Consider the following 23340-nt stretch of genomic DNA (forward strand, 5'->3'; position numbering starts at 1 on the left):
AGTGAAAGGGGAGCATTTTTTTACCAAGTAAATGTTTCTGGTTTAGTGCTGTGCTGGTTTAGTTTGCATGGAAGCAGAAATGTTGTGAGACTGAATGGAGGCAAGGAGGCTAAATGGTGTGAGACTGAATAGCAAGGGTATGCCTTAGTGAGTGGAAAGCACTGCCTCCATGGGTCCGTGAAATTGTAAGTGCAACTTCAGTTAGACAATGCTCTCTGCCCCACTAGGCCTAGAGGTTGGCACTTGTTAGTTTCTTCTGGTGTATTAAAGAAGTGTGATTGCTTTCAACAATGCCAATCCATCACTTTCATAGAAAATTTTGCATTGCCTGCTGGAGAGAATTAAGAATGAGAATAAAATTGGAAATAGTATCCATAGTTGTATTTTTTTTTAATATACATTTTTTAAATATTATATATATTCTACTTTAATCCTGCTAAGTACATGGAGAAGAATACATTTACTTTCCCGCAGGAGTCCTCACCATGAAGCAAAGTCAGATCTGTGTAATTAAAGGTGATACCATTTCTAAGCCAGAACTGTATGCATTAAGCAATACATATGCATAAGCAGTCTATAGGTTTGCTAACTTTGCTTCTCATGACCAACCACTTATCATTTAGTATCATTTTTTTTTTTTTTTTTTTTTTAAATAGTTGAAACTAGTTATCAGCAATTAGTTTTAAAACATTCACATGCAATTTTAAGGATATTTAGTTGTAAATTATTTTTTTGCATTAAACAATGTCTGCTCTTCTAATCTGATTTTAAGTAAATAACAATACGTATTAGGTAAACTGATTAAAAAATTGCCATATTTAATTTTGTATTATGCATTGCAATTAGTTTTCTGAACCAACTCCGAGCTTAATGTAAAGGAGAAAAGCAATGGCATATTTATTACAATATCACCTTGTTTCCAAGTGCTGGAATATTTTTACATCGTTGCTTTGTTTCTCAACTGTTATACCATTGTTACTAAGTGACTAGCCACTGAATTTTCAGAGCAGATTTACACTGTGCTGCATACTGTTGGGATTCCAATATAGTATCCCTCCATACTTTATGGTTTCATTAGCTATCTGGCAGTTTAAAACACAAAGGAACAATGGATTTATTTTTTGTTTATTTGCTTTATTCTCAGTATAGGGTGCCTTTGGACGTCACCTACTGATCCTTTTTTTCTTTACTTTTTGTGCTCTAACTTTCTTAAATTATAGCATAATAATGATTTTAACCACACAATCTCGTTGTTTACTAAGGAAACGTATTAGGATTTAAAATAGAAGAAACAGATGCACTTAATCTAATGATTAGAGAGCATACATTGTCACAGTGTTGTTTCTTTACTTCTAACATATCCAATCTGCAGGCACAGAGTACCCCTGCCTGATGGGGCATGCTGCTTTAAGTTTACGTGGAAGAAGGCAGCTGTGGCAGAAACATCTACTCTTGCATCCAGCCAAGCACACATGGTCTCCTATGCTACTATTACACTGTTAAAGCTTAATTGCCTGAATACAATACTGACATCAGTGACAAAACTTAAAAGTTAAATCATTCACCCAGCAAAGTACATGATCCATTTTTAGCATCTTATGTAATATTGTTAAAATCAGAGAGCTGAACAACGTGTATAAGAACCATAAGGCATACACCAGTCTTGTGAATTGTGGGAACCCCTCTTATGTAGTCTACTAAATACATCAGTACCATTTTTTTTTACTCTAAAACAAGGCAGAATTCTATACATGGGCTGATAAATTGCAAACTTAGTATGGATGGATCGAGTTGGCAGCTGTTATTGCTCTGTGTATGGGCAACTTTAGAGAAACTGATTAGTTGCTCTCATATATTTAATACTTGCTAGACTGTAAACAATTAGTGATGAGCGAATCTGTCCCATTTCACTTAGCCGAAAAATAGGCTAATTGGTTTCACTTAACAATTCACCAATGGCAAAATGCACAAATTCGCTGTGAATCCATGCCTGGTGGAAAAATTTGCTCATTACTATAAACAATGTTTAATAGCTCTTTATATCTGGCTAGATTTTGTTTTTTATCTTACCATAATTGTTTTAGATGGGAACAGAACAGACTGACACTTTCTAGCTGTATTAGTGATTTGTAACCTCCTGCACTCTAGCTGCAGGCAAACTGAAATCCCCATTGGTCCTGTTTGTGCACTAAAATTCTCAGTATGTACATTTCCAGCTTGAAGGATATTCAACTGCTCTTAAACATGGAATTGTAGACACTGACGACTGACTAGTGCTGGTGTAATACTTATGTTGGTAACTGCACAAACCAAGTCAAGACAAAATGTCACATAGTCATAGTACCCATTCTAATATTTCTATAAAGTTCCCTTGAATTTGCTGAGAGTGTACTAATATATACAGAGCACTAAAAGCACATAGAAGAATCTGCCATGCGACTCATTTTTTCTGAATCTCAAAAAATGTATTTTATAACTAATAAGCCCAGCTCATTTATTTTTTTTAATGTCTTGTATAAGGGAGAAAGGATTAGTCAGTTGCATGTATCTCTTGTTTACAGGGGGTGTTGTAAACACCTGTTCATATCACACTTTATATTTTCTTTTGTATGCCCATAGAGTAGGAAGCTGGTTACAGAGAGTTACTGCTTCAGCTAGCAACAAAGCTGTGCCATGTTTCCTATTGAGATCTTAGATGTACATATACCTTTTGTAGGTGACATAGCAGATATGAGTACCTACTGTTATGTACACACCTCCTGGTGATTTTTCTTGGATTGGTCTGTATCCTACTATAATTGTTTTGGAATGGGAACAAAACAGATTGAAGCTTACTAGTGGTATTGGTAATTTGCAACCTTTTGCACTCCAGCTGTGGGTAAATAGAAATGCCCATTTGTCCTGTTTCTGCGCTAAAATTCTCAGCATGTGCAGATTCAACTGCTCTTAACAATGGAATGGGAGACACAGACTAGTGCATACACAGAATTCAATATCCCCTAGTCACAAACACAGAACAGTAGCTGGAATGATGATTGTACTAAGCAGTATAACTGTAAGAATAAGTCACATAAATGCATTCATTTTACTGTACCCCAGTTGTTATAAGAGAATAAGTAATAATGCAAGATTGGTACAGGTATGGGATCCCTTATCTGGAAACCCGTTATCCAGAGCTCCAAATTACGGAAAGCCTGTCTCCCATAGACTCCATTTTAATCAAGTAATTTAGAATTTTAAAACTGATTTCCTTTTTCTTTGTAGTAATAAAACAGTACCTTGCAATTGATCCCAAGTAAGATGTAAATAATCCTTATTGAATGCAAAACCATCCTATTGGGTTTAATTAATGTTTTATTGATTTTTTATTAGACTTAAGGTATGGAGATCCAAATTACGGAAAGACCCTTTATCCGGAATACCCTTGGTTCCGAGCATTCTGGTCCTATACCTGTATATTACAAACCAAAGAAGTAAAAAAAAGATTTTTGTACGGCAGTGTTAACAGCTACAAAACTAAAAAAAATATCTTATATATAATATATCTTAAGACTATATAATACCAAAATATAGCTGCCATAATCTCAGGGCTTGGTATCTAAGTTTAATTTGAGCTTGAATTTCTCCTTCTTTTGTATAGTCTGGTAGAACTTACCATTAAAAACAGTATCAACGATCATGTCTCCACTCTCCATATTCTGCCCCGGCTTTGTCAATATTAGTTTATTATATCTATGATCTATTCTGAACTGAATGTCAAGTAAACATTTTTAAACCACACAGGCACAGTACTGTTTCTGCTTGTAATGCCCCAGATGTGCTACTTTTTCTATAAAAGCCCTTTGAAAACTATTATTTAGCCTACACATTAAGGTTGCCAGAATTTTCCTGGTAGTAAAATGTAAAATTGTATTTCTTCGCTGGCAATCTAGCAGTTGTTAAGACAGCAGTAGGCGCAAATGCTGCAATTCATAGTTTCTTAGAATAAAGTGTAATGTTGTAGGTTATTCAAGCGACTGATTAATTGTAAATAGGGATGAGCGATCTCCCATTTCACTTCAGATTTGCGAAACAACAAAAATGTTGCATGTCAAAAAAAATTGTCGCGTTCATCAAAAAAATACGCAAGCGGCAATTTTTTTTGACGCACACCGTCTATTTACACCAATGTTGAAACGCAGAAATTCACCGCGAATTCATGCCTGCCAAATTATTTTGCCCATCACTATTTGTAAAGCACAGCAAAACAATGGGCGATATTCAATTGTCAATATCAAGAGCAACATTTACCTTACTACTTACTTATCACGCTTATTATCTGTAGTTCCGAAACTTTAAAACTGTATAATAAATATGGGAAGGATAGATGCCTCTTATAACAAAGGGCTGTGGCACATTGCCCCCTAAAACACAGGCTCAATATGCTTTATATCATCTTTTGCCATCTCCCATTGTGTTCAGGTGGGATGGGATGGCTTGAAGTTCCAGTGCTGGGACTTTTCATTTGTGTACACCTGGAACCACTATATATATCTATAGTGTTTTTAGGTGAATTACCATTAAATTCAATGGGAGATATCGGTTGCAGTTTTGGGGGTTTTAATCCCATATTGATGTCAAATTTTTAGGCGCAAAGAAATGCTGCAGAGAAAACACATGACAAAATACCACCTGTGCCACTAGCCTAAAGGCACTAACATGCATATCATTACATTTTTACGCCAGTGCTTTTACTTGTTCCATAGTAAATGTGCATTAATGTGTTTAACGTGGATGCCCACACAAAGGAGATCTTATTCTAACCTCATGGATGCTGAACAGTTTTGCTAAACTATTTATTGTTAGACAAAAAAGTTTTTACACATTTATAAATATGTAACTTTAACTTTTCTTAAATATACATTTATTTAAATGAAAATCAATATTTAGTCCAAGAGCTATTAGAATTTTCAAGTTTAAACTCTTTGGCGCTGATTTATTAGTTCTTGAACTCATGCATGACTTCTGTATCCAATTACCTTAGCTTGCTACTGATTCGTTTTTTTCCCTGAGCTGGTTTTTCAAAAAAATAAAAAGTTTGATACCTAAAACCTGCCAAGCTTTTAGCTCAGGAAATTCATGTGTAGTAACAGTAACTGACTGGTCGAGCCACAAGGCTCCAGCATAAATAATCAACACTAGGCCATATTTATCATATTTAGCAAATTTATTAAATTAGATCCTGCCACTCTCTGTTTGTTTCTATGGGATTTTTAAAGACCAATTTATCAATGGGTGTAAGTGAGACTTCACTGTTTGATTAATATGCCTCTGAAAACCCCATAAAAATGAATTGAGAATGGTGGAATTCCACTGTCGCAAGCTCTAATTTCACTCTTTGATAAATATTCCCCTAACAGATGTCTTCTAGGTTTTTACAAGCACTATATAAAGTACGATTTTTATTGGAACATTCTCCGTCATAATTTGTATAATCCCATATTTAGATACGTTAAAGTGACACATTTTGTAATAAATGGAATCTGGTAGAACATTTTAACATTAAATGTCTGTTTAACAAACACATTCTCTATCTAGCTTTTAATAGTCTTCAATTAATATCTTGGGTGCTTAATGATTTCAAATTTATATTGGTGACCTGCTCTCAGAAATGAATTTACTTTTGTTTTAATGCTATGTAGAGATGATAACTTCCACTTTACAGCAAACTATATACGCTTTATGCAGCAAGTCACATTGCCTTAAAAGTGCAAAGCACGTTTTGTGAGGCTGTCATTACAAATATAGATGAATTGGCTTGATTGCCTATGATTTTTTTTTCACTGATGAAAAGAGGAGCAGTTTATTGTTGCCTAGTGGCAAAATTCTCTTTTGTACTACAGCTTGCACGGTCAGAGTGACTCCAGACTGGTTTTTCTATTCTCTATTTAATCAAGTTGTTAGTTGCCATTTGTACACCATTGTTTAACTTGCACACGCTGGTTTTATATTTGTTATATCCATAATTAAAGTAGAATCTTTTTGGCAGCACATTTTTGGCAATTACTATTATAATATTATTACAAGCATGCTATTTTTTAAATTAAACTAATGAGTAGTTCAGCTTGATGAATGATAATGTATTTCTGCTGAAAAGTTTATTTTATTGTTTTAAGTGCATATTATTTTTCTTCTCCTGTATTTGTAGAGAATGGGCTTTTTTGTTCTTAATTTTAATCCATGACTGCTGCACAGCTGTAATTACTTTGGCAAATGATTTAGACAATTCAAAAAGACTGAACTGATAAAAGTGGCATAATAATATTCTGGCCTGTAATCAAAATCCACTGCATCAATTATAGTCAGAGTGAGCTGCGACATGACTAAATTGTTTGGGTATGGAATCAAAACACTTATAGCAAGCATATTTTAAGTAGTAAGAATGTAGAAAAAAGTGGATTTGGCCAAGGCCCGGACTTGGCAATCTGTGGATTCTGGCAAATGCCAGAGGGGCTGCTGTAAGATGCCATAGACATTCACTATTTAGTGGGCTGTTAGGGGGCTGTTTGGGCCTCTGTGTACTTGAAATGTCAGGGACTAGTTTGAATCCCAGTCCAGACCTGATTTAGCCACACACTGTACATACATTTAAGATAAGAGGAGCAGCACTCTGTGGAAAGTGCAATAGTCAAACACGAAAGCCATGTATTTTTAACCGTAATACAGCTATCCCACAGAATTTTAGTGATATTAAGGGCATCACAGTTTGTATGTAATTCACCAATGCCACAGCAAGTTTGAGCCTGCTATGGTAAATCACATGTGAATGGCATCACTTCCAATGCACTTGTCAATAACAACATAAGCAAGTTATTCACTGGTTGCAAGTCATTTGAATGTGTTGTTGCAACCCTCTTGGGAAACGTTGATGTATTTGATAAGGGCAGCCTGGCTGGTTGCATTGGGGCTTCACCTTAGAAGTAAAGATCACAGAAGTAATAACCCACAGCAATCAGATGTTTACTTTTAACTGGTGACCATTAAATGCCACCAGCTGATTGGTTGCTATGGGTTACTGCACCTGGGTAAACTTAGTACCTTTCATTACAAAACTCCATAAGTGTCTTACCTTGTGGGCAATAATAAATAATAAAAAATCTGTATCAGATACAATTTCAGAATCAAGAACATAGAGATAAGGGAAGTGCGGCTAAAAAACCTCAAGTAATACCCCACAAACTACTTAACTGTGATGTTGTGCTGTGACTAAAATATTCTCAAGAGTTTTACCTAGTAAAACTTTCTTTCTACAAAGCATCAAGCCAGGCTTCTTTGTTATGTGCATACATGTACCTACAATGCAAGATTAACTAGACTTAGCTTTCAGAAACCCAGGCATCAATAGAAATGAAAGATGGCCATATTAGTGTACATATCCTTTTAGCAACAATACAATGAAAAAGCAGCTACAGTACAGAGAGGCAATTGTCATCTTCTCATGGTACACAGCACACTATATTGCACACCATATTGGCCAGTGAAATTAAGCATCAAGTTAGAGAATGGGAACTTCAAATTAAATTTGATATCTTAATATCCGGCACTGATTTTGCTAAAAGAAGCATTTGAAGCATTTTTAAAGCTGATATTAAGCAATATCTGTAATTTTTTTTTCCTACATCCACAAAAAAAAAAAATCACAAAAAGATACTGTGAAAAAAGAACATTGTCCCATTCATTTTTAATGAGGCTGGAAAATCTCGAATTCTCAATAAACTCAAATAAAAACCTCAAATGTCATATTCCTTGAATACTTCCTGTTGACATCTATAAAGTCTCAGCAGGTTTTACGTGGCACGTTTTTCTCAAATAGCATTTTTTAATACTCCTAAATCTTGAATAATAGGAAAATAATGATAATTGCGATAATAGTCTCTAGAATAGTTGCTGCTGTTTTTCCCCCCGATTTACTTCAATAGTGGGAAAAATTCAGTCTTAAATATTGATAAATTACCCCCTAAGATTAAAAAAGTATGAATCAACGTCCCAATAAAATAAGTATTAGTTCTGTAAAGCTTAGAATTTTCTTTTTAAACTTATATATGTGTTTTGCAAACATATCTCAACCAACATACAGTACTGTACATTCAAGTTACCTCACAGTCCAGCTGACATTATTCTTCTTTATATAAGGCTTTGTGTGTCTACTTAAAGCAAAGCATAATTTTAGGATAGACAAAAGCATACTTTAATTGACAAATGAACTTGTGCAAACAATTTATAAAAGACTGGGACTAAAAACCCAGGGGGTTGTCTTTATTATATATACTGCATTTTCCTGTGAATAGCCTTAAGGCCTCACAAATTCTCTTCAACTCTTTAACAATAGCAGCAGTTCCAGATTTTGCTCAGATGAAATCAGTCAGTATCATGAATACTGCTGTGCAATGGGTAGTGTGATAGATTGTATATTAAGAACTAAGCATTATGCCTACGCTCTGTGCTATCACAGTTTATTCCTAGGTATTCTAGGAATTATTGTTTACTAAATGTCTTATTTATTATTGTTTTTTGAAACACGAAATTATTTATTTTTACTGTACTTGCTATTGTTGTTATTATGACCCTTTATAATATATTTATATAGTGCTAACATCTTACACATCTCTTTGTAGGGTAATATTTATTAGTGTAGGGCAGGTAAATTATGCCCCTTTTCACTGGCAGTCCCCTAGTTTATTAGACGGCTATTGGGGGTCCTCTATATAATGGGAAGTGAGTCCCTTTTCCTGGGTCATAGCATGTTTAGCCATAAGGTGGCACTGTGTTATAATTTGAAAAGCTCAGCAGCCATGTGGAAGGAGCCATTTTGGAGAGAGATGTGGAACCCTGGGAATGTGGTATAGAATAGTATTGCGGTATTTGTGTTATAGGTTGCAGGTGTGACAGAAAGTGAGGGTTATTTAAAACAGCAGTTTGATGCTCCTTCAAGTATCATTGAGATTATTATCCAGGTTGTAACTTTTTCTGCCGTGATCTTTTGTGTGCAGAATACATTGGAGACATTTTCAAGGCAACTTTTTCAAGGCAAAAAGTTTTGCGAAAAATACATATGTAAAGAAAAACAAAAATCTTACAAAAAATAAACATTGGCCAAATGAACATACCAACAGGACAGAGCTGATGGAAGGAATACTGTACACTCATTGAACCTAGTGCAGCTAATAGTTGCTCCAAGGAAAAGTTTCTATACTTTACTACTACTGCTGCTACTACAGTAAAGAGTAATGGGACATTTACTTGTAAACACCATTTACTAATGTTCATTTGTTTTCACGATTCGTGTTTTTTTGCACTTAAACTTGATCTTGTAGTGTAAAAAATGTGTGAATTTTTCACCATTTATACTATACCAAAACCACAAAAAACACCAATACAAAACTTTGCCACTTACAGCTGTTGAAGTCAATGGGAGCTTTCCTAGGCAAATTGTAGTTCCAGGGTTCCCTTTGTGCCATACATCAATTCTAGCTGCACTGTTGAGCCAACAGAATACTGGATATGACGTGAACACTGGAAATGACACCAGACAGACTTAGAAAACTTTCGCAATTGTGACCAATTTGTGACAATGCTAATGCACAGTTTCATCCATTTTCGGGAATCAGATACAATTGTATTAGGAAAACAGTTCTCTGTGGAGAAAAATACAGCAATTGTGCTTACATTTTCTTTTTGCTCACTGCACTTGTGTATGTAAATGAGCCCTAATGATTTTAAAATTATGTTTTTATTTTTCTTGTTACATAACTTGATACACATAATTATGCAAGGTCCATCATGCATAACACTCAATAAAAGCTTAGAAAATCTATTTCTAGTTGTATACACAAGATAACGTTGATCTCTAGCCAAGCATATGCTATGTCTTTTACACTTTGTATGGCTGTGCTGAGCCAGCTCTGGATTACTGAATAGCTCCTAGCAGTCTTTCATCAAAAATGCATGAGCCTGTAAGTTCCCAACCTGAAGCATGAATTCATAAAATATATAAACGACACTTGAAATTCACATGTATTCTTATTATTTGAACAGAGCCAATGACAATGACAGTTAACTGAGTCACTGTTCTTATTTTATTTCTCTTGCTTGTGATTAGGTGGGAGTCACTTTGTGCTGCTCTTTTAGTCTAAACTTAAATGCCAAGGCTGAAAAATTTGCTTATCAAAAAATTAAGCTATATGTATAAAAAAACATTTGAGCAATTACAAGTGTTATTAAAAATACAGTATGAATATCCAATGCATTACAACAACATACAAATATCTAGGATAGCTGGGATTACTTTCTAATTACCGAGGCCAACGATGCTCCAACCATTTGAAGGGTGGACCACTCCGGATGGCTACCCAATATGTTCAAGTAGGGAACCTCCTCACTTTTACACCTCCGATGGGAAACGGACACCCTCTGGGCAGGCCTGACAATACCATTGATAAGTTCATATTATGTTATTTCTTACTGTGTTAATTATTTGTCCTAGTACTTTTTTTCCTTTGTTCTATATATGTCTATCATAAATGATGATATTGTACAAACAATGCAAAGAAACATATGCTGGTATGCTAGTACTTTATTGCAAAATCAATGATAAATATAAGTTACAAAAATACAGTAAACCAAAGGGTTACTCAATAAAACTGGTCATAAAAAATAAAAAATGGTCATAAAATGCAGAAAAGAACATCACCCTCCTAAAGAGAAATAATGTGTAGTGTGAAGAAAACACAAATCCAATAAACTAGAATATATTTGTCAAGCTGAAAAATTGCCTAACAATAAATTCACAATTATTTTAACTATAGTTTCAGAATTTGTAAAGCTTGTTGTTAATTATAAAAGTAACTGTGTATAACAATTTAACTTTAGAATTTGACTTTATTAATGCAAGGAAAATGGTGTAAAAATGTCAATGGAACAAAATCTTAGGTCAACTCTGGGTTGTTCTAAGAAAGAAAACTGGTGTGCATATTAGATTAAGTACAAAATTACTTTAGAATCACAAAGAATAGATGGAACAGTGTATGAGATCCCTTATCCAGAAACCTGTTATCAAAAAAGCTTTAAACGACAGGAAGACCATCCCTTTTAGAACCCATTATTAAGCTAATAGTTCTATGTTTTAAAGATGATTTCCTTTTTCTCAGTAATAATAACACAGTACCTTGTACCTGATGGTAACTAAGGTACAAGTTGGGGTACCACACAGATTGATGAACATATTGATTAGAAATGGCTAAACTTAGCCTGTGCTTTCGACATTGTATAAATATTGTCTTTTATTGCGTAGAACACCAATGCATAAAACAGTAAAAAAAAGGCTTTTGGGAATATAATAATTCAAAGTTGTGTATCATTTTCGGTTAAGTCACACAGTAGATGATGTTGTGTACATCACATGAGATTATCCTCTAGTGTGAAATACTGTATCTGTTAGAGTATGATCTGGGAAAGTCATTTCTGTCAACTTATTGTTTCTTCCTAGTATAACTTGCTTACTACAAAGGCTAGCAAGTCTAGTAAATGATTGCTTCGGGTCTGAAGTTGGTCAGATATTGTATTTAGGGGTCAAGGTTTTTCTAGAGTATTAAACATAGTATGTCATATATAGCTATAAAAATTGTAGTTTGCTGGAAGAAGGTGTCTTAATTAAATATGATACACTCTTTCTTTGCCACAAAGCCCTAAAATGTCTGGGGGAGGGATGTGATAATAAGAACTGGTTCTGTTTAGTGGCTTACTTTCTCACATGTGCTTGGATAATACTTTTTATTTTTTATGTAAGGCAGTTGCACTCTGGGCTGGGCTGCTACTTGTTCCTAAGTTATGATATAACAGATGTGCAGCATTAATAAACGTGTAGACTTATTTGTCCTTATAAATTCATATTAGTGTAGTTATTGTATTTTTTTTACTTTGAATAACCTTGAAATTTCAAAAATGCAAATGTTAGCTTATTCAAAAAATCTGAATAAAAAATGCGAATAAAACTGAAAAAAAAAATCTAACACCTCAAATTCAGAATTTTCACACCATTGTAAATGGTTCACAAAGCTCAAAAAAATTTGAATTGTCTAAATGGTTAAAATTTGCCTAGGACAGCTCCCTTTAATCTCCACATGACCTCACAAGCTTCCAGATGCCAAAGTTTTACATTAAAGTTTTTTTGTGTTTTTTTTTTTTTAGCTTGAAGGAAAAGTAAAGTCATTTTGGCATTTTACTGCCAATAGATTTACCACATTGGTGCCACCTAGCACACTATATTTATTTTACAGAATGCATTACCATACCTGAGTAAAGAGCCCTAGAAGCTTTCTCTGTTTGTTTAAGATAGTAGCTGCCATTTTAGGGCTCTGGCAACGGGGAGATTAGTCGCCCGCGACAAAACTCCCTGTTCGCAGGTGACGAATCTCCCCGGATTGCCATCCCACCGGCAAAAATGTAAATCGCTGGTGGGATGGCATACGCGGCGGCGCAATTTCACTGAAATCACGCCGTCGTGTATGCCAACCCACCGGCGATTTACATTTTCGCCGGTGGGATGGCAATCCGGGAGATTAGTCGCCCGAGACACAGGATATTTGACTGTGCCAGAGCCCTAAGTGTGGTCTTTGTAGCTTCCATGCTGTAGCTGTTGGTAGCTCAGATTACACATTCCTAAGGCAGGGGGAGGGAATTTTATAAATTCTTATGGGAGGGGGGAGCAGGAGAGAGAAGAGAGCTGTGCAGACTCTAGTCCTCGGAATGAAGGATTTTTTTGAGAGAGAAAGTCAGATACTGAAAACATATTTACAAAAAAAATCCTGTGTTTCTTTTGATAGAGGACTCAGTGCAGCTTTTTTTGTGAGTGCTTATGGCTGTATTTACATAGACCTTTCTGATAAAGCTTACTTAGTTTTTACCTTTACTTCTCCTTTAATATATATATCAAAATTTCAAATTTTTTAAACCATATTTCCTATTCATGATTATTAATGGAGCCTTTCTTTAAAAATATATTGTATCTTTTTACAAAACCAATATGGGCCGAGATTTTCAAGAGTGGAATTACGCCCCTACTGCAAGTGTCAAACGATTATACTTTTGCAACCATAAAAATAGAAGTGTATATTCGCAAAACAGTGAAAAATTTGTGAAACGCCAAAATATGAATATAGAAATAGAATATGAACAATTTACAATTGGTGCATCTTCAACAAACGTAATTTCCTTTGGATCCACTGCAAAGCGTATTCAGTACCATCCAGTGTAGAGTACCTACAAAGCCTGTGTTGTCACTGTATTCTTTTGAGACTACAAATGCTTACAAAAAAGTGTCACAGCAGCCGAATACACCAGTCTGGAGACTAATCCAGTTTGTTTACTAATTATGTTTATTAAAGATAAGATATGGTTGATGCTGTTGTACATTTTTACTATTCACACTTAGAGGCACATTTACTTATTCGATCGGTCCAATCCTATTTTCCGCGACTTTTTCGTACCTTGCGCAACTTTTTCGCCGCTTGCATGACTTTTTCAGCTCTTTTGTGACTTTTCTGATGCTTGCGCGACTTTTTCGTATTTTTAGGGCAAAAAATCAGATCGGTTTTGCCGCTATTTACAATAGTTCGGTACGAAAATTTCGTGACTTTCGGATCGCCAATACGATATTATCGTGACTAATACGATTTTTTCGTAAGCATTTTCATGATATTTGCGATCTTCAGAAATTTTTGTTTCCAATCCGAATTTTTCCCATTTGGGATTCGAACTCTTGTTTTGATAAATCTGCCCCTTACAGTTAGGGATAATTAAAGTGAAATTAGTAGTAACTGGGCATTCCAAACAAATGTGTCTTTGTGATTAATGAAGTGAGTGTATTATGTTGATTATGTTGTCTGACTCCAATTTTATTTACCCTAACAACCAGACAGCAATTAAGGGAATATGGACAAGAGAAAGAGTCTGAAAAAAGATAAGCAATAAAAAATAAGACCAATAAAACTGAGGCCTCACCATTAGTGGAGTTTATTTGCTAACACTGGACAAGTGGCACAGTGGCTGATTCATAAAAGTACGAGTTTGAATCCCGAAATGGGAAAAATTTGGATTAAATAAGATAATTTCTGATGATCGCAAATATCATGAAAATGCTTACGAAAAAATCTCACGATATCGTATTGGCGATCCAAAAGTCACACAATTTTTGTATCCAAACGATCGTAAATGGCAGGAAAACCTTTCTGGCTTTGATCCTTCTGTGCATGATTTTGGAAGCCTCCCATAGGACTCAATGGCACTCTGCAGCTTCAACCTGGCCCAAAGAAAGTCACAAAACTAAAGCTTGAATGAATCTGAAACTTTTGTACTCGGCGGGACAATACGATTTTGTCACAAAGTATGAAAAAGTCCCACAAATATATGAAAAAGTCGCAGAAAATACGCACAGTACAAAAATACGAATTTTTTGTATTTCGTACCTGTTGTACTTTAATAAATAGGCCCCCTAGAGTAGTACCTGTTACCAACCACTGAAAGATTTGATTTCAGTATTCTACCTGCAGTAAATTGGGCAAAGGCAAAGCTAAATGCTTGTTGGGAATAATGGCACAAATGGGCAGTGTTACTAAACGGGCAACCATGTGTTTTTGGTTGCCCAAGTCAGCCAGACAGCATTTTTAACTGCAGACTGAGAAGATGCAAAATAAAATACAAACATTTATTCTCAAATTTTGCCTCAGTAAGGTTACTGGCAGGAGATAATATGAGAGATAGAGATTTGTTGGAGATCCCTGCAGGTGGTGTGAGGGCAGGTTAGAGAGACAAGTAGCTAAGGCTCCAATGAGAAGATAGAGAGTGTCCCAGTGGTACTCAGCATCCAGTAAGGGACCCAGAAGGAGAGGAACTAGGGTACGTGGGGACTAGTATACCTGGAACGCAGGGCTGACCGATATGCTGGAAGTTTGTATGAAGGCACAGTGTCCCTGAAGAGAGAGAAGTAGCAGGAACGTAGGTGTCAGGCTGGGAGCCAGTGGCCTGGGGACCCTTAACTGTTATGAAGGGTGAAAAATGTTTCTTCACAACTGTGCTGGAAACTGTAAATAAACTGTTCTTGAGTTCAACAGTATTGGGTGTGAACCTCTAGTATATTCATATCTGAAGTGAGTATTGCAAGTTTTCTAAGCTGTCACTGTCGCAGGCCCAGACTGGCATTAAAAATAAGCCCTCATTCTTTATAATGAGGTTGTGTCTATTTTCTCTCAAGTTATGTATTTTTCTGCTTACTTTTTTATAATCATATGGCTGCTATAAGGCAGAGTATCACCTAGTGACACGTTCAGATATTCCTTCATTGCACAATAGATCTCTTTTTGGATGGCACAGGCAATCTTTTGTTTACATTAACGCTCAGCAAAAAGACATTCGGCTGAGCAATTTCAGAAATATAGACACAAACAGAAAAACAGAAAGTCAACATTACGCTACTCCAAACCATCTCAACGTTTAACAAATACCAGAGACATGAATCATTTGCCTTTAACTATGCAAATAAAAGCTGCTTTCCACAAAACTGTTCCGACAAAGCCTGCTGCATCTCATATGCCAGCGCTGCTCTCTAATCAGGAGAGGGAGCATGTGTGAGTGAGAGTATCTGTAAGAGCTGACAAGAGGAGGAAAATATTATTTTTAAAAGCTGATATTGTAGGAGAAAAGTGGCTGGCAATAAGAGATTATTGCTATGTTCACAAAGCTATTGTCTCACTGGGTGCTCTAAAACGACATCAGCGGAGCAAAGTGCTGATAATTTCCTCACATACATTCCAAAGTAATTACTGAGTGAGACATCCCGCTAATGACAGTATTGATGTCTCACCTGCAAGATATTTTAATTACAGAAAGCATGTGGGGATATCAGTATATGAGAAATGAGTCTTAATTATATGGAAATGCTCATTTCTCATAAATCCTATGTACATAATAGCAAATTTAGTCTGGATATAGTAAACATACCATGCATTCGCTGTTCTCTGTAGCTACTTTCCGACATGTTAAAGATAGTACTACAAAGTTGCAATGTTTTTTACACACAATGCTGCATTCCCCCCCCCACCAGAATTCCAGTATAAACTAAGCTGTATGCTAAGTTGTGTCTGTCGCAATGCAACAAATGTTTTCTGAGTGGGGATGAAGTCATTTTTATACTTTGGCGCACTGTTAAAAATGAGCATTTGATTCATAGTGATGAGCAAATCTGTCCTTATTCACTTTGTTGATTTTTTTTTCCTCATTTGGTGAATATTTGTCCCACAGAATATTTGCTGCAGTTTTTTGCAAAAAATTCACCAATGCCGAAATGCAGAATTTGCAGTGAATCCATAGCTCATCACTAATGATTTGCTTAAACTCATTTACAACTATTCATGCAACTCCTGTTAATGAATCCTGGGAATTACTGCCATGTCCAAGCTGGCAGTTATTTTAAGATCACTACAATGAATGCACAGGCCGGGTGCATGTAGGGACATGGCAATCATTTATTGGTTGTGATGGATTACTGCCCATGGGCAAATTTGCCCAATGTTGATAAATGAGCCCTATTGACCTTTGTGAATTGTGTCATTGCACACTCAATTTTGCATCCATTTTGCAGTTTGCACATTTGTTTGCAATCATAAATGAGGCTTCAGATCTAATGGATCAAAGATAACATAGGGGTTCCCTTTATTAAAAACTTGCATTAGGGCAAATTGAAGGCATGGTGCTTACCTAGGGATGCCACCTGTATACTTCATGTCAGAGTTATTAACAGGAAAGAAAAATAGCAGATATAGGAAGGGCAACTGTGACCAATTGCTGTTGTGTTTGGTAAATTGCCCATAAAATGACACAGACACATGTTGCTATTTAAAGGAATACTGTCATTGAAAAACATATTTTTTTTCAAAATACATCAGTTAATAGAGATTCTCCAGCAGAATCCTGCATTGAAATTCGTTTCTCAAAAACGCGAACAGATTTTTTTACATTTAATTTTGATATTTCACATGGGGCTAGACATATTCTTCATTTCCCAGGGGGCCACAGCCATGTGATTTGTGGTCTAATAAATGTCAGTTACACTTTACTGCTGTGCTGCAAGTTGGAGTGATATCACCCCCCCAGCAGCTGATCAGCAGGACAATGGGAAGGGAGCACGATAGCACCCAATAGTAAGAAACCCAAGTCCGGCTTGGGACTCCTCCAGTTACATGGGAGTAGGAAAAACAATAGGTTACCTGAAAGCAGTTCTAATGTGTAGCACTGGCTCCTTCTGGAAGTTCAGACTCTGGCACAATGCACTGAAATGGCTGCCTACACAACAATTGTACAGCTACAAAATACATTTGTTTGTTTTATGAATAACATTTTAAATGGTAGAGTGAATTATTTGCTATGTAAACAGTGTAATTTAGAAATAAAAAGTATACCATAAAAATCACGACAGAATCCCCTTAATAAATGTCCCCAGCTGTATGTTTATTAACTAGTGTTTTGTCATATGCTTCTGAAGCTTAAGAAATATGTCTTAAAAGAATTTGCCTCAGATGTACTTCTCACTCGAACCTGTGCCATTTTTATTATAGGTCTTCAGTTTTTATTTATTACTACAGATTTGGGTTCATATAATACAAGTCCTGTTTCTACCCTTCTTGCAATATATATGTGTATGTGTATAAGGTATACTATAGCAGGACAGAGATGTAGCTAAACCCAAAGGACAAGAGCTCATGTGCGGGTCACGGTTACTGCAGTTCATCTGCTCACCAGCAGTTAGTTAACGCTGTGATTACCTCTAGTAGTTGCTAGATGGCTAAGCAGAGTGAATTACTAGATTTGTCTGAATGACTTGGTTCAGGAGTGAGCGTCACAGCTGACACATATATAGGTATGAATATATATTTTCAGCTTCTGCAACATTTAACTTTTATAAAAGTACATTTGCCAAACACTATTCAGCGTCTTACCCAATGGAATACATGTTGAGTCTTGCTGAGCGCAGTCCCAAGTTGAGTGATAAAACAAGTATATTATAATATGTGCATGTTTGTGTGTACAGATGCATACTGTGCATAATGGAACAGCTAGAACTGGCCTAAACATTGTGCAAAAATAAACATTTGCTGCTAAGTATCTACATTTAAAATGTATCTCTTTCCTAGGATTATTTAACAACTCATAAATATGGCAATGCTGCACGAAATGATCTCTGGAACACACTCACCAAGGTATTTATATAGCATTTTAAACCATTATTAACTGTTATGTTAAAAGCATACAGATCAGTCATTCACTGTACACTTGTTTTTCGGAAATGGTGCAGACTGTATAACAACAGTTGCACATGCTTATTGACAAGATGTAAATGACATTGTATCTTTGTTAATGGGCCCTGATAACGACAGTTGCAGAGTTGCACCACAGCTGCAGAGTTACTGGCATAACTTAAAGATCTCCATCTAAAGTTTGCAATTAATATCACAAACATTTAGACCAAATTATACAACATTGCAATGGACTTTGCCTTTAATAGCCAATGAAGAATAATGGCATATCTTTGTGTATACACAGATCATGTTTAATGAAGAAACGGTATACTTACTAACATAAGATGGCATATTGCCTCGGGTATTGCATTCTTTGTAGATTTTGTCACTGCCATTTAGTATTAGTCACAGTAGTCATTAGTAGTCACATATGCTGCTATACCGGTAGTGTGTATGCAAAATGTCTTAAACGAGTTAAACAATATGGCATCTCCTATTCAAAAGAGTAAATGTCCTGCTGAAATGTTATTCTTAACTTTAAAAAACAGAGTGTTGCTGCTTATTTTAAGGTTCTAAAGAATGAAGGTAAATTACTGAATATCCGGGAGGTAATGGATCAGTGGACACTTCAGATGGGCTATCCTGTAATAACAATCCTAAGAAATGATACAACAGATGACATCATAACAATTACTCAGGAGCACTTCCTATACAATATAGATAAACGGACTAGAGACAAGGAGTTCAGAAATAAAAGGTACCTTACTTTTACTTTCAGTCGTGAGTTTCCCTTTTGCTGTTTTGCCACTTGTTCCGTGTGCACATCAGGGGGATTTCAGCCCAAAAATACAATTTCTTTGAGCCAGCTGCATTGACTTTTTTCTTCTTTCTAGCCTGAGGGCTTATGCAAGATCATGACAATAGCAAAATGTCTATAGTTAACCAATCCCCGAGACCTTTTACCATTCTGTTCACAAGGATAGCACTACTTTTAAGACCAACACATGCTTGCATGCTAAGTAAAAATGTAAGCATTTAATTACTGTATTCTCAGGTCTTAATAAAAGAAACATCTTTGCTTGTAATAGCCATCATTATGGTCACAAAATAGTCCTCAGGGACTAAAATCTATTACTGCATATCCGCCAAAGCCTATATATGCTCAGTAGTAAGAAATGGTTCCAAAAAGTGCTTTGGTTACCACCACTGTTCAAAATATGTTGCTTATATAATATATATAATACCTAAAGAGCTAAGTTAGAAAGAAGACACGAACACTACACTTGTAGCCCTTTGCTTACAGAATTCCCTCCTAGCTTCTAACCAAATCCAGTAGAAGCAAAAAAGACCATCTCAAATTGTCACAATTTAATCTCAGAAAAGGCAAAAGTATTTTGAAAAGGCAATCATGCCACAGTGCTTGTACTGGCATGATCACCCCTCCATATTGGTACACTGCTTTATTAACAATCTCTATCAATCGTGCATGTATTGTGTTAAGTTAATACAAGAAAAACAAAAGACAGCACATTATTTGTAAAAAACAGATTGCCAGATTTTTCAACAAATTGTACTTTGTTACATTTCTATGGTAGGTGACACTATTAATACACTGTTGAAATGTGTATACTCACACAGGATTGTTTCTGAAGGGATATAGTGCACGCACAAACACATACAAACACATACAAGCACACACACACATAAATGCATGTTATTATAGTTCTTTAAATAATAAAGGAATGACTTTTTCAATATTGAAATCTACTCATAAAGACAAATACCTTAGACATTCTGAAAATGATCATTTATCAATCAAAGCTAAGCTAAGGGAAATTATACTGCCTTTGTGCCATTTACTACTCCTTGGCATTAAAGTGCAATATGCGATCATGTTCTGCCTCAGGCATTGTACTAATGTTTAATTTCCTTTCTTTTAAATTAATTCAAGCAGTACTTCTATTTCTTGACAATTCTTCAGTTACCACATAATTTCTGAAGGCTTTATAAGGAACCTCGGTATTAAAATGGCATCTTTTGAATTATTTCAATTTTGAAATCTATTATTTCTCTTTGCCTTTTGCAGGTTGTGGCTTGCTCATTTTAAAGCCATGAGTAGCTACATTTAAACGTCTTGTCACAAAACAGGATTTCTGGCTTGTTTATCTTTCTTCCTTGCTCAGTGAGAGTAATCACTTCAATTCCCATGTTTTTACTCAATTTTCTTTGTATTGCAGCTCGCTTTGGCAGATTCCATTAACGATTGCAGTAGGAAATACAAGTCACATTTCTCCCCAGGCAATTATATGGGTGTCTAACAAATCAGGTGAGAATGTACTGGCAGGTCTTGAAATTCAAAAATCATATTGCTGAATATGAAATAAAGTATCAGAAAGGTTAACATGAATTTCTTAAATAGTCTTGTTAATATTTTAGTTCACTTGAGAACCTGTTGCCAAAGATTGATTTTTCACAACTTCTGGCAAGTTCAAGTTGCATTATTTCTCTCTAATGCCTTTGTAGTTTTTCTATTAAACTAAACTTATTGTTGCTGCTTTTATATCTGTTCTTTTAATATATTCAAAAATTAGACTACAGAATTTACAGTGGTGGGTTAACTCTGTACCAGTACCAATGTATTTTCAGATACTGACATTTGTCTGGGATGAACTGGCAGAGTAAAAGTTAATATTTCTTTGACTGAATAACAGGTCAAATCCATTCATTTGATAGGCTCTCACGTCACCTTTTAAAATTGGAGCTTGACAAAGGCTTGGGCTAGCAAAAAATAAGCCTTTGTGTGCCTTTTTATTTCTTAAATTCCCACAGTATAGCTCCCCTGGTAGTCAATCAGCAGCAAAAATATAAATCAAAAGGCTCAGATGGGATGGAGTGGTTAAAATACTATTGAAAGTAATCACCTGAGGCAGTTTCCACACACCCTGTAATGTATATAAGAATATTTGTATCATGTTGATTATATTGTGTATGTTCTTTCATTAAAAGTTTAACCTTCTCTGTTTATGATGCAGTTGTAATTAATAAATAAATATAATCCCTCTATTAAAGGAGAATTAAAGCTAAAGTTAAGTTATAAATGCTACATCTTTTGGGCTTTGGTACCAGCCCAAGGCCACCACAGCTTTTTATCAGTGAATATCTGTACCTCTGATGCCCATCTTCCCATCCCAAGCTTCCCATCTTCACATGTTTGAGGCATTTGCTAGTTACCAGAGCTTTAGGAACAGTTTACAAGCCCAGTCATGTTCTCCTTTACTTCAAAAAAAGTTGCTGTTTTTGTTTTTTGCACTTAGCATACTGACTTGCTGCTATTGCCACAGGCATCACAGAGACTACAATCACCCCACCACCGCCTCTACTGTTCCCTTAACTTGTACATCCTTCAAATGCATAAGTGAGCAATGGTGGATGCAGGTTGCAACAGGTCCTGTCCTTGCCACCTACCCTATGGCAGGCAGTAAGAATAGGGATGGCTTGAACCCACCAACTCTGCGCTTTGCACCTTGCACTGGATTTTATGAGAACTTCTTATTTTTGGTGGTCAACTTTGGCTTACAGTATCTCATCATATACAGTTTGTTATCGGCATAAGTCCTCCTATACACCCATGTGGTCTTCAGCCATAACCTATACCTAATATTTTTTGGTCTCATATTTCTATAGATATTATTGTTAATTTACCAGTGTTAATTCTAATTGTTGACAGATTTGCCACAATGGTTAGTTTTGATCCCCTGAAAAAAAATACCCTCTTTTCCTAACCCTGCCTGGATTTTAGATTTTTTTTTATCTACAATTTCCCCATACCATTGTTTCTGACCGGGGAGTACAGATTGTGTCCACATTTTTGGAAGCTTATTTTCAAGCTTTTGGGGGTTAAATTGAACTTTACCTCTACCCACCACACATAGTAATAGTTTAACCAAAATAACTAGTTAGTCTTTGGAGCAATATTTTTTCTGTTTTATCTCTCAGACTCAAAATGATTGGGTTGATTTGATTCTGCATGATAAGTTTACTCAAAAAAACAACATCAGGAATTAATCTATCGGATCTCTTCTCGTTTTATTGTGTTTATAGTCTCAAAGTCCTGGCCTTTCCATCTGCTCTTATTAAGGTTTATGTTTCAATAGTCCAAAATTGTAAGGGTATCTAGTTTTGTGTCCATCAGGCTCTGTCTAGATCTTCAGAAAATTGCTGCTGATAAACACTGTTGTCTTGGTCCTGTTTTTCAAGTTGAGGACATTGAGTGGCTTTCTACAAAAAGGGACAAACCAAAGCTACCTCTTCAGGCTATACAAAGTTTGGGTAACATATTACTTCCAAGAATCAAATACTACACATTTTTCACAACATTTATATATTATAAAACAAAGAATACATATAAGCAATTCATGGGTACATCTTATTATAAGTACAGAATAATGAGTAATTCATTAGTCCATCATTCCTAAATACATTAATTATATTTTACTATATTTCTATTACAATGTTAGGGTAATCATATAATAATTTGCCACTACATACTAATATAATTCAAATTATTTTGGCATTGTAAGAAATGTTTGTATCTAGAGAGAGAATTGCTTTATTCTACATTACTACACATCAGCTAAAGGACAGTCTACTTTAGCATTAAAATGCATTACTTGGAAATTCTGACTCTTCCAGGCATATGAATATTTATAACACTCAATATACATTTTCTTATTCTAATATAAAATGAAAACATCATAATTTCTGTGCAATCTGAAGAAAACAACAAAGTATACTCTAATTTTCTCTAAGGGAAGAAGGTAGTTATTTATATTATTAGCACTTGCCTTATGTTAATAAATGGTCATATAGCATCTCTTTACTTTTAGATCTTGTGTAAAAAACAAACAGAAATAAAAAAATATTTGTCTGTTCACTCTTACAATGGATCACCTTTGTCCCATTCTATAACCCATAGCAATCAGACATTTTATTTAATCATTCTGACTGCACTAGA

General features: G+C 35.4%; 1 protein-coding gene across 1 annotated transcript in view; it reads left to right on the forward strand.

Annotated features, from left to right (window-relative positions):
* The window catches only part of trhde (thyrotropin releasing hormone degrading enzyme), a 315571-nt gene that overhangs the window by 228438 nt on the left and 63793 nt on the right, over positions 1-23340 (forward strand). Inside the window, exons 8-10 of the mRNA XM_002939942.5 lie at positions 18222-18287; positions 18896-19083; positions 20564-20652. Coding sequence (XP_002939988.3) covers positions 18222-18287; positions 18896-19083; positions 20564-20652 — 343 coding nt within the window. The remainder of the gene's footprint in view (positions 1-18221; positions 18288-18895; positions 19084-20563; positions 20653-23340) is intronic.

Source organism: Xenopus tropicalis, chromosome 3, assembly GCF_000004195.4.
Source record: "Xenopus tropicalis strain Nigerian chromosome 3, UCB_Xtro_10.0, whole genome shotgun sequence".
NCBI classification, from domain to species: domain Eukaryota; kingdom Metazoa; phylum Chordata; class Amphibia; order Anura; family Pipidae; genus Xenopus; species Xenopus tropicalis.